Consider the following 12000-nt stretch of genomic DNA (forward strand, 5'->3'; position numbering starts at 1 on the left):
ACTAATTGTAAGATTTGTTTTTACTTTTAAATTCTTAACCCAATTTGGAATTTAAGGTTAGGGTATAAATTTTATTTTTTTAAGATGATTAGCCAATGTCACAGTATTACCCAATCCATCCTTTCCCCACTGTTTAAAAGAGTCCATTTTTATTATGTACTGAATTCTTATATGCCCTTGGATTTCTTTTTATAACTGTATGTCATTGATCTTTCTGCCTGTTGCTTCTCGAGTACCATACTGTTAATACTGGTCTCTTCTCATCGGCTATTTTCACATTTTTTTTTTCCAGGTAAATTTTGGGATCATTTTGTCAAGTTCTCCTAAAAACGTGCCACTGAATTTTTATTGAAAATACATTTAAAAAGAAAAGAAAATACATTAAATATATTAAATAATCTGGGAGGATATTGCATCTTTTCACTCTTAAGTGGATATCCTTAGACAGATATTGTCATTTACTCAAGTCTTTATATTTCTAAGCAAACTTTATTTAAAATATTCATCTAAGTTCTGCTCTTTTCTAATTAAGCCAATTCTGAGCATAATTTATTATTTTTGTAATTATGAATGGGAGTTTTGTTCCATTGTATGTTCTAACTGGTTATTGATGGACTGTAAGCAAACAGCCAAATGGGGTATAATTATGATGAAACCAGTGAAAGTTCGTTCATGTGTGCTTCTGTGTTCTAGGTGTGGTTTGATCGAAGAACCAATTATACCCGCTCTTTAGCGGTCATGTCCATGGTTGGGTATATTTTGGGCCTGGGCGATAGGTGAGTGAATTTGTTTCTTTCAGTCTTCTTTCTCCCTTGTAGTTTTCTTGAATGGTTTCATTTTGTTTTCCAGTGAGACTTATGACCACTTGGTAAATGTTTGTATTTTGTACAGGCGTATTAGGCGTCTTTTGCAGCATCAGCCTAGTCCCCTATTTATATCCATGCCAACAGAACAGCATATCAGACTAAAGAGAAGAAAAAACATAGTTCAAGGGTTCTACTTTCTCCATAGGTTGGTTTAACCTATTAGAAGCCATTTTAAATCCAGTTGATGTTACTGATTCAGTAAACATTTATCAATCACCACTATGCTAAGATAAGTAATCACTGTAATTAAAACCAACCAAAGTAGATCCTCCCAATACTTCTGCATAATAAATTTCATCCAAATGTTCTGACTGAAAAAGTGGTTTAGGAATGTTCAGAATTTTTTTTTAAATGCAACTAGTATTCTGACGTCTACAGTTTTTCTCCTAGGGCTGTGTCTCATGCAGTTATTTGAGTAAAAAAAAAAGTTATCCCACAAAAGTAATAAATTCTTGAAAAGCCAAATAAAATTTCTGCAGAGAAAAAAAAAAGTAATAAATTCTTATTTTAAAAAAAATTGTCAAATTTGCCTGTTGACAAAAATCAGATGATCCAACCTGGATTGACTCAGGGGCTCAGGGAGTAGGTTCTAAGAAGTAAAGATGGAGCCTCGTGACCCTGAGATGCCAGCACTGCCAGAAACCATTTATGCTATGACCGAAGGCCTCAGGAAGTTTGCCGTGGTATCATGGGACAGCTTGTGGCTCACACAGATACATTCTCGTTTGAGGCCTAGAGCAGGAAACTTTTTCTCCAAAGGTCCAGTTAATAAATATTTCAGGCTTTGCTGGCCATTCGATATATGTCACAACTATTTTATTTACAAAGCAGGGGGCTGGGGGGCATGGTTAATCTGTCCTGAGCGCTGTACATTGCCACCCCGGGGCCCAGAGTATTGCAGACCTGATCCTCTGTTCATCTGCGCTGCTCTCTTGACCCTCCCGGTCTCTCTTCTGTTCCTCAAAGGCACCCCTCCAACCTGATGCTGGACCGGCTGAGCGGGAAGATCCTGCACATTGACTTTGGGGACTGCTTTGAGGTGAACCCACATTCTAGAACACCACATAAAGCTCACCTTCCCAGATGACTGCTTTCCCCTCTGACCGTTTAGGCAGACGTAAGCCCAAAATGCAATATCTCACCGCTGTGTCACCACTGAGGTGACAGAGAATCAATCTAGCAAATGAAACCCATGCTTTCTGATACTACGAGTGGACCCAAAAAACAAACCCTTAGGGCAGAGGCCACGGTGTATACACCTTCTTTGAGTGGAGGAATCCCTCCTCCTTCACACAGCCTGTATCTGGCTTCAGCTAAAGAACGCAGTCTTACCGGTGGACTTAGTTTTTCTCTTTATTACCCTTAGGTTGCTATGACCAGGGAGAAATTCCCAGAGAAGATTCCATTTAGACTAACGAGAATGCTGACCAATGCTATGGAGGTGAGTGGATCTTGGAAACGAGCTGCTTTAGGAGGGGGCCCTTTCAGTTACCGCCCTCCATGAGGACAGGCTGCCTCTTTAGGTCTCCAGTTCTTCAGATGCCCAGGTTATTCTGTAGTCGTTTCCAGGCATTTTCCATTGTGTTAGAAATGGTCAGTCTTTAAAAGTCTTAACCGTTCTTTACGTCAGACCATGTTTCATACGAATCACAGTTCTGACCTGACCCTTTGCTCCAAAGACATTCCCAGCCTGATACGTCGGTAACAGCCTCTGTCTTCTTCCTAAGTGGGGGTGACACGCCCCCTTGACTGTCTGACTTTTGGCTGTAAGGCCTTCAAGGGCCAGTGTCAGTGACTTCTGTGGTGCGTGGCTCTGGCCCTTCTGCAGGTCACCGGTCTGGACGGCAACTACAGAATCACGTGCCACACGGTGATGGAGGTGCTTCGGGAGCACAAGGACAGTGTCATGGCCGTGCTGGAAGCCTTTGTCTACGACCCCTTGCTCAACTGGAGGCTGATGGACAGTGAGTGCGAGCAAGTACTGGGGGCCTGGAGCCCGCAGCCTCCCGAATTAGGACTGTCTGACACGTTGCCTTTCACTGACCTGCCCCCCTCAGGCTGGAGCCTGAGGCACGTCACTGAGCGGCTGCACTGCATTTCCACAAAGCAGCGCTGGTGGCTGGAGATGAATTTCAAGTATTTTTATTAACTAAGACAGAACACTGCAATCATCAAGTTAGATGCTAATTAAACTATTTTTTAGGATAAATTAAGCACTCTAGTGATTTTCGTTTGGGTTTCATTTTAAGTAGCAGGATGGAATTTTGGTAGGAGGTGCAGACAGTTTGATTTGCGTCAGCGATATCGCAGGCTGCTCTTTTTTCCTGTCCCTTTAGAAGAAGTTTACTAAGAAGAGGCGTCTGATCCAATGTGATCATCAGACTTTCGCCTTGTTGTCTGGTTTATGTTGTCTAAATTCGGCTCAGCCATATACAGTGCCCCTCAGGATTGAATACCTGCGCTAACACCCACCCGTTTACCCCCAAACAGTACGAGCCTTTGGTTCTCTCTTAAGGGTTATAGCTTTGGGGGAAATTATATTTTTACAATTATAAGAAAATACATCGACCAAGTCTCTTTCAGGTCAAAGTCAGAAGCACTTTTTAATCCTCCCTTTATTTCTTCCCCTAGCAAATACCAAAGGCAACAAGCGATCTCGGACGAGGACAGATTCCTACTCTGCTGGCCAGTCAGTAGGTGGGTGCGTCCCGGGAGGGACCGCAGACCCTGCCCCTCTTGTCCAGACTGCTCCGAGAACAGGGCGGGCTTCATGATTGCTGTCAGGAGGCTTGCTTTAAAGCGGTAACAGACCCTGAGTACGAGGGAGAGAAACATGTTTTCCAGGAGTTCGTAACGCTGACAGTTTTGCAGAGATTCTGTCCTCCTTTAATTTCAAAAAACCTGATCTAGAAATATTTACTGAGCACCAAGCACCTAATATATGTTTTTTATTTAATGCCTCTCAGGATGGAGTGGGTACCTAAAGCTCAGACATTTTGATCCAACTATCCAGTCTTAATCTGTCTATAAAAGCACAATTAAAAGTACGTCTGAACATTAGTCAACATGTAGCACGCTCTTTAAGGGTGTCTGGATTAGGGTGATTACTGGCTCTGTTACCTTGTTGCTAACGCTATGTTAGTAGCTCAGAAATGGGAAGACAGAAACAGCAGAAGTGCTGCTGCCGAGGAGCCAGGAAACCACAGGAAACATTGTTTCCAACAATGTGGTCCCAACCGGGGTTCCAAGAAGATAATGCTCTTCCAAGAACCAGAACAGGTTTTGTGTATTAAATGATCTTGGGGGTCTTAGAGTAAAGCTGTTCAGCTTTATTTACCCTTCCCCTCGTGCCCTCCCCCCAGCCATGCCCTTTGACCCCCACATCTAACAACATCCTACATGGTTCCTGCTTTGGAAAATACTGTGGGAGTATTAAAAAAAAAAGTAAAATATTCTCTACAAGTACTTATGGAGCTAGTTAGTTAGCTGAGCCAAATGATGCTTTAGAGGTGCAAAAAGAATGTGACACACCGAGAATGCCCTGAAGGGGCCCAGAACCCCATGTGGAATTGACCAAAGACCATATGGAACAGTAAGAGGACAGCACACTGCACACGCACTCGAGGACCGTGTGGTTCGGCGGGGACAGAGGGTGGTGGGACTTAGAGAAAGGGGTTAGCACTCTGAGCTGCAGCAGTTAAGGGAGCTCTTGGGCTGGTGACTTTTTAGCTGGGCCTGACTGGATGGGTGGAATCTGGAGAGGTACAAAGGAAACGGGTGGTCTGGGCAGGAAATAGGGATCCTGGGTGAGTGTCATCTATGAGTAGCATGGACTCTGCCCTGGCCACTGTGGCAGGACTTAGGAATACCTGAACCACCCACAGTGTGTGCAGATGACCGGCCCCATCCGCAGTGTGTGGTACGTACAGGTTCAGCTCTCCGGGTCTGCCTCATTACCACGTTATTGGGTGACTCCCACGTGCTGCCTGTGACGTGCAGAGGGGAGTTAGGACAGTCTGTTCTGGTGGCACCGGATGGTGGTGGACCTGGCTGTTTTTATGTGGCTTCATAGTTAAGTTCCAGGAAGTCATTAATAAAAGTATTCCTATCACTAGCATCATCGTGAAGGCCTGTGGTGTACAGGGGCCATGTGTAAATAGCTCCATCATTCTGATCCTAGACTCTTCTGAAGGTGACAGCCAGGGAAGGGTCACCTAAAGCCTGTGGACTTGTTCTCTCCAGAACTGATGTATAAAGTTCCTCCAAGGAATAATACTTCCGTCTTGTGTGTGACCCACTGAAAGCTAGTTTCCTTTATGTTATTACCAGGTTTTGCCAAAACAAACACGTTTTCTTACCAGATCTTTGACTCATGATTCTGTTCTGTATGTCAGAACATTTTATTAATGCTGTTTGTTTACAAATTCATGCTTGACAGAATTAAAAACTTTCCAATTCATGACGAGTAATGCAACACTTCCTCTCTCCTCTCCCCTTTGAGATGGGTGGGGCAAGTGTTAAAGGGAATACAGCCCATGAAGAATTAGAGCTAATACCTTGGAACAGTGGCATGGTGTTTGAATTTTCTGCTACTTGATTTTTTTTTCCTCCCAGAAATTTTGGACGGTGTGGAACTTGGGGAACCAGCCCATAAGAAAACGGGGACCACAGTGCCAGAATCTATTCATTCTTTCAGTAAGTCCAGCCTCTGAGGACTCGCACCCGTGAGTAGGTCATTAGGAAGACAGCAGCTGCGTGGACCGTGAGGGGGGTCAGTCAGAGGAAGCAACAAAACCGCCTTTGAGCAGGAGAAGTTCTGTGAACTTCTCATTATATTCTGAGGACAAAGATAGACAAAGAGGAAGAATTACTCAACATTTACAAAAGTGAATATTTGAGAAAAACAGAGGCGTCCATTGAACCTGCTGTGATGGTCCAGTCTTACTGTTATTTCTGCTTTTGTGTGTTCCAGTTGGAGACGGTTTGGTGAAACCAGAGGCCCTAAATAAGAAAGCTATTCAGATTATTAACAGGGTTCGAGATAAGCTCACTGGTGAGTGTGTGTATGTGTTTACTTAAAAGGAGCATGAAATCTGAGAGGCTTCTCTCTCCTTGAGTGGGGGGTCAGCCCAGCGTCCAGTGGTGTTGGTGCCGAAACTCCCTGGGCTGCATACTAGCATTTCTCTGAGGCCGTCAATTAAAGACCCTCTCTGATTCTCTTTCTAATCCAGTGATCAATAGATGTCCTTTAAATAATGCTGTTAACCTCATTTTAACAATGGTAAGTAAAGTTCGGTTGGGTCCAAAGTCATGTAAATTCAAGAAAAAAAATTATATCAACATGGCTTGGTATTAGAGCAAATATGACCACTTGGGGTTCATCTCCCATCTCTACTCGGGTAGCTGTGATGGAGTGAGGAGCAGGGATGCAGAGAAATGTGTACTTTTGAACAGGAAACATGTCACATTGACCAGACGGCATGACATGGGAGTAGGAGTCAGGGAAGCCACAGACCCCCTCTCCACTGCTTCCTTTGTGACCCCCAGCCCTCTGTCTCTTCGTCTGGGAGATGACAGGAACGCCTCCTTCAGAAGGCAGGATCAAGTGAGCCGTGGGGGGCCCAGCACTGAGCATTAACTAGGGCCTGACATGGCAGCTTTGTCATCAAGGCAGGTTGGTTTATTGGGTGCCTACAAGTGCTCGGTGCTGAAGAAACAGTGTTGGTAAAAACAGACAGGTTCCCTGCCTTTATGGGGCTTAGTATTTAAAGGGAGTACTGTCGTAACTAAAGAGAGAGACTGGAGCTCTGATGCCAGTAGGGGAGTTTAGGTTCAGGAATTCAGGTAAAGCTTCTCTAAGCAAACTACCTATGAGCTAAAATCTGAAGGAATTAATAGGGCAGATTGTTCTAGGTAAAGGAGGAAGCAGCCTGTGCAAAGGCCCTGTGGTAAGAGGGAGTATAGCAAGAAACAAGGTCAGAAAGCAGGCTGGTCTTAATTGCCCCAGAGAGAGCAAGGCGGGAGGAGCGCAGTGCCCTGAGGGCCAGGGCCAGGTCATGCCGGATCTTACGTGTTTATCCTGTCTTATGGGCAGTGGGAAACCACTGAAGGGTTTTCAGTGGAGTGGGGAGCAGGGAGGAGGGCCTGGCTCTGGCTGCGTGTGGAGAATGGGGGGGGTGGGGGGAGCCGCTGCCACCATCATCTGCGCTGGACAGTTGACTAGACAGGGGTGGCAGCAGAGATGGATGCAAGAGATCTTTAGGAGATAAAATCCAAAGGGCATGAGGTGTGGGGAGGGATCAGGATGCCCCATGTCACTGGGGACCTTCTGAGAGCTGTGGTTGGCCTGACAGCCAGGCTAGAGCAACTGAAGAGAATGGAGCGAGAAGCAGTGGAATGGAGACAAGTTCCCAAACTCAGCAGGTGTGCTTTGCAGGGAGGAGAGAGGGTGTAGCTGCAGGGGCAGAGTCCTATGAGAGCCTTTTTCTCTTCAGTAAGAGAGTGCAGCGTGTTTACCAAAAAGTGAGAACGTGAGAGGGAGAGTTTGCAGACACGAGTGAGAGGCAGGATGGTCGACATTGTAAGGCTCTTAAGAAAGCAGGAGGCAGTGGGGTCAAAGTACAGCTGAACTTGGCCTTAAACGGGAGGGGGGACAGCTCTTGGGTCCACCAGAAGGAAGAAGAGGGAGCCTGTGTTGAACAAATCAGCACCTCAAACACCGCCCGACACGCAGGGATCCAAACTTGTGTGTTTAGTGAGTCAGTTAACCTGTAAAGGGAGAGGTGAGGGCATCTGGTGAGGATGAGAAGCCAGAGGAGTGGTGTGGACATTAGAGGAGAGGAGAGGCCTGGAAATGGCCCTTGTGGAGATGGGCAGGCACATTGCCAAAGCAGCAGCATACGCCGGCCAGGCAGCGCGGGGTGCCTGTGTGAGGTGGGAGACTGTGAACACATGATGAAAGCAAGCTGCCTGGAACGGCTCAAAGTGGAGGCTAGTAGGATTGACGGGCAGGGTTCCTGACAACTTGCCCGACTAAGGATGATTCTGGAATAGAAGAAGGAATCTTTATAACTCCATCGGCCAGATCTCCGCCACTCCTGAACTCAGCCGACCGGGATTTTACCCTCTTTGAACCAAGTCCGTGTTAAAAGGAAACTGGGAAACTGGTGTTTACTCAAGTCACATGGAGGAGAATTTAAAATCCAGCTGTCGTGTAGCTTTCATATTCACGTATGAGGCGGAACAGATTTGGGCTGCGTAGACAGGAAGCCAAATGGGGGACAAGGAGGGAGCTGATAACCAGGTGCCAATTGGATGCTTTTGTTTCTCATGTCCTAGGTCGGGACTTCTCTCACGATGAAACCTTGGATGTCCCAACACAAGTTGAGCTGCTGATCAAACAAGCAACATCCCATGAAAACCTCTGCCAGTGCTACATCGGCTGGTAAGCGGCCTGTCAAAGAATCTGTTCAAATAAGCAGTCGGGACCCCACCCTGTGCCCCAAACCCAGAGTTGCAAAAAAAGATTTGAGGGAGGGTATCCATAAAGGGAAATCATGTTTCAAATCTCTAAAAGTTTGTATTCCCTGTGTGTGCTTTTTGTTCTGAAAAGGGGAAACTGGAGAAATATGGATATGTATTTGGAAGGCAGACACCAAAACAAATTAAAATTACATTTAAAAATGGTTTAGAAGAACAGGTGAGGCCCGCTTATCTGAGGGGGAGGTGTTCCTTTTGGATTTTTACTGTCAATTCAGAGATAACAGGAAGGGCAAAGGAAGAGAAGCCAGTGCAGTGACAGAAAGAAGGAGATGAAAAGACAAATTTATCATCGGGGATCGTAACCTCGAGGACCACTCCGGGGTCTGCTTTGATTAATTGCCCGAGGCATGCTTGAAGGGAGAAACTTGAGAGCCAGGGCGATGGGGACGTGTCCTTCTGGGACCGCAGCAGGCATCAGCCTTGACTGGAAATGATGAGTGTGTCCTGCTCAATTAGTTGGGGGAGAGCTCAGGGAACGTCCCAGGGGTTGTCAGACCTTGGACTTTCTGTTTTCAGTGTATCGGCGTACAGCTTTGAAGAAGCCCAAGTTATTAAAATATTCCTTTTCCCTCTGTCTTCTTAGGTGTCCTTTCTGGTAACCGGAGGCCCAGACATGCCCACAGTATTTCTCTCGAGGCTTTTGTCCTCTGGTACACGCTTCCACTAAACTGAAACCATGGTCAGAAAGTTCAGCTCTGTTAATTATTTTGAAATGTAAATGAAAAGAACTACTGTATATTAAAAGTTGGTTTGAACCAACTTTCTAGCTGCTGTTGAAGAATATATTGTCAGAAACACAAGGCTTGATTTGGTTCCCAGGACAGTAAACACAGTAATACTACAGAAATCAAGCCATTGATTTGGGGGAACAGAAGATCCATAACTTTAGAAATACGGGTTTTGACTGAACTCACAGAAGAACTCATAAGCATCTGCTGACAGAAGGGCCTAGGCGATCCTCTCAACGTTGACACAGCAAACACAGCGCAGTCAGGAAGCCTCAGGTCATGGAGGACGCGAATCAGGATTCGGGACTACAAAGAAGCTGGGGAAGCTGGCTTCATTGCCTTCACCCATCTCATTACCTCACTGGTCCACGGACAGCAACAACAGCCTTTGCGAGCCAGGCCGAAATGGGTGGGAGAGGTCTGTCCACTGCCTCACCCGCGCCGCTGCGACTACACACTTCAGTCCAAGAGCCCAGCCACTGGGAGAGGGGGGTTTCTTCAGCTGGCTGGGCGGCCGCGGCTGAGCAGGTGCACAGAGGGGATCACCGCGCGGGGCGAGGCCCACGCTGGCCTTCGCCGGCACGGTTCTGGGATGCTTTCAGTGAGGTCTGATCGCTCTGTGTTTAGAGCCAGGGCTTGGAATTCGGGAATGGTGTCTTGGAGGTGCTGACACAGAGAGGAAAGATCTAGTACATGTTGGAAATTAGAAGCAAAAGAAATATTAACTAAGTGCACAAAGTATAAAGTGTAGCCATGTCTAGACACCATGTTGTATCTGAAAATTTCTGTGCCAATAAATGACATCAGAATTTTAAAACCACGTATATGAGTGGCTTTTTATTGATAGTTATTAGTCAATTCATAAAAGAAGCAGTTATTCCTTCAACATTGACCAGTCACTAACACTGCACTCTAGGGACCACGCAGGACAAGGACCCACACTACGCGTCCCCGTCCTCAGGGTGTTCACAGGCCAGACCAGCTGGCGGCAGCACTGTGCAGGGACTGAAATCCACCCACCTGAGGGCTGAGAGGCCGTGTGCGGGGCGTGAGCCCCAGGTGGGGGCGCTGATTCCTCTGGGCCAGCCAGGAAAGCCTCACAGAAAGGGGGACACGTGCCTGGGGTGTTAAAGGAGGAGTGGGAGTTTGTCAGATGAGGCAAGGGAGCACATTCGCAGCAGAAAAGAGGTGTAAAAGCACAATATCACACAGGAATGGCAAGTATTACTTCAACCATATTAGTTTTTTATATGCAAAACAGTAGTCTCACACAGTTGGACCTCGTAGTTCAGCATGTCTGGCTCAGTGGCCAGTGGGGAATAAAGGGTATAATAGGAAAAAGAACAATAGGAACTCAAGGGAGCCTGGAAAGTAAAGCTGGGCCAGACCAGCCGGCCTCACGGTCCAAGGGCACAGAGTTTGAACCTGTAAAGTTTTAACACAGTGAAGCAGAACTTGAGCAGTGCTTTAAAGAGAAACTGGTTCAAACAGGTGGAAAGACAATTAAAAGCTGCAAGGCCTAGGGAAAAGGCTGTTGCGATAATGGAGACAAGAGGACTGGAGTGGAGCTGGCTAGCACTACACAGAGATTCCTCTGCAGAGCATGCCTCAAGGGTTCTTCCAGAGAATATTGCTCTTAGTTGTCCAACTAAGTTTCTTTTTCTAAATTCTTGTACGCCACAGCTACCCAGTGAGAAATACTGAGTCATTATAACAGCTGTCCAAAGAACTAGTGCTAGGGGGACCATGAGGATTCTAAAGCCAGGAACTATTATTTTTTGGGAATTTGTATCCCCCAAATCCACCAAATCTGGCCCACACTGGTGCTCTGTAAACATTTGTTGGAGGACTCCTCTACTAAAGCCAAAGATGGATTTAAATCTCAATAGTGATGCAACAGTTTGAACCCTCACAGCTGGGAAGCCTCATACCTATCCATTTTAATCCTAAAATCAGCTATTTTGCTCCCCAAAATAGGATAGGATCGGGTTCTACCTGAAATAACCATCAACGATTCCAGCGATGTTACCACTCATGAAAAATAAAGGGCATGGCAATGAATGGACTCAGGAAAATGGGAGCCATCAGTGGTAAAGACATACTCCTTAGGACATAACTGTCCTTGGAATTAAGATGCTCGCTGAACAGGGAACTATATTCAATATCTTGTAGTAACTTACAGTGAAAGAGAATATGAAAATGTATGTTCCTATATGACTGAAGTATTGTGCTGTACACCAGAAATTGACACAACATTGTAAACTGACTATACTTCAACAAAAATATATTTAAAAAAGAAGAATCAAAAAAAGATGTTCCCTGAATCCAATGGGTTTTAAGTTGCATCTAAGCAAAATCTTCTGACTTTGTTGAAATGACTTACCAGAGGAAGGTAAGGTGCTAATGGAAGCCTTTAAAGACAGTCTATTAACCTATCAATCCAGGGTGGTTTCCTGTGACCTGTGTGAAGGGAAGGCCTTAAATCTCCTCGAGGCATCATTTAAAGCAGTTTCAAACCTCAACTCCATCTCCTCGTACCTGCGTGTGTGACTTAAAACAAGTTATTTAATCTCTCTGTCTTGTTTTCTCCACTGAAAGTGTGGATAAGAGTCAGATCTATCCCGTAAGGTTGTTTTGAGGATGAGATAATCCACGTAAAGCACTCAGCAGAGCCTGACGTGTGGTATTAGGTTGAAACATATGAAATAAGTACTCAAAATATGACTTGTTAAAATGAACTAAACTACTAGCCCTTTGTTCGGCCAGTTACCTGTGTACCTGAGGTACACAAATTGCGGGGAGGGGAAAGAACAAGTATTCTGCTACAGGATATTCTAAATAAGATCTAAATAAGATAAAAGCTA

The 12000-nt window shown here is 45.5% G+C and overlaps 1 protein-coding gene across 2 annotated transcripts in view; it reads left to right on the forward strand.

Annotated features, from left to right (window-relative positions):
• Positions 1–9956, forward strand: part of MTOR (mechanistic target of rapamycin kinase) — a 116198-nt gene extending 106242 nt beyond the window's left edge. Inside the window, exons 50-58 of one of the 2 annotated variants that reach the window (XM_006196647.4) lie at positions 694–776; positions 1833–1905; positions 2233–2307; positions 2695–2830; positions 3498–3563; positions 5481–5561; positions 5839–5919; positions 8205–8310; positions 8992–9956. In XM_006196647.4, the coding sequence (XP_006196709.2) occupies positions 694–776; positions 1833–1905; positions 2233–2307; positions 2695–2830; positions 3498–3563; positions 5481–5561; positions 5839–5919; positions 8205–8310; positions 8992–9007 (717 nt within the window). In that variant the 3' untranslated portion in view covers positions 9008–9956. The remainder of the gene's footprint in view (positions 1–693; positions 777–1832; positions 1906–2232; positions 2308–2694; positions 2831–3497; positions 3564–5480; positions 5562–5838; positions 5920–8204; positions 8311–8991) is intronic. The other variant, XM_072975402.1, reaches the window with a different exon arrangement.
• Positions 9957–12000: the final 2044 nt, after the last annotated feature.

Source organism: Vicugna pacos, chromosome 13, assembly GCF_048564905.1.
Source record: "Vicugna pacos chromosome 13, VicPac4, whole genome shotgun sequence".
In the NCBI taxonomy this organism is placed as follows: Eukaryota; Metazoa; Chordata; class Mammalia; order Artiodactyla; family Camelidae; genus Vicugna; species Vicugna pacos.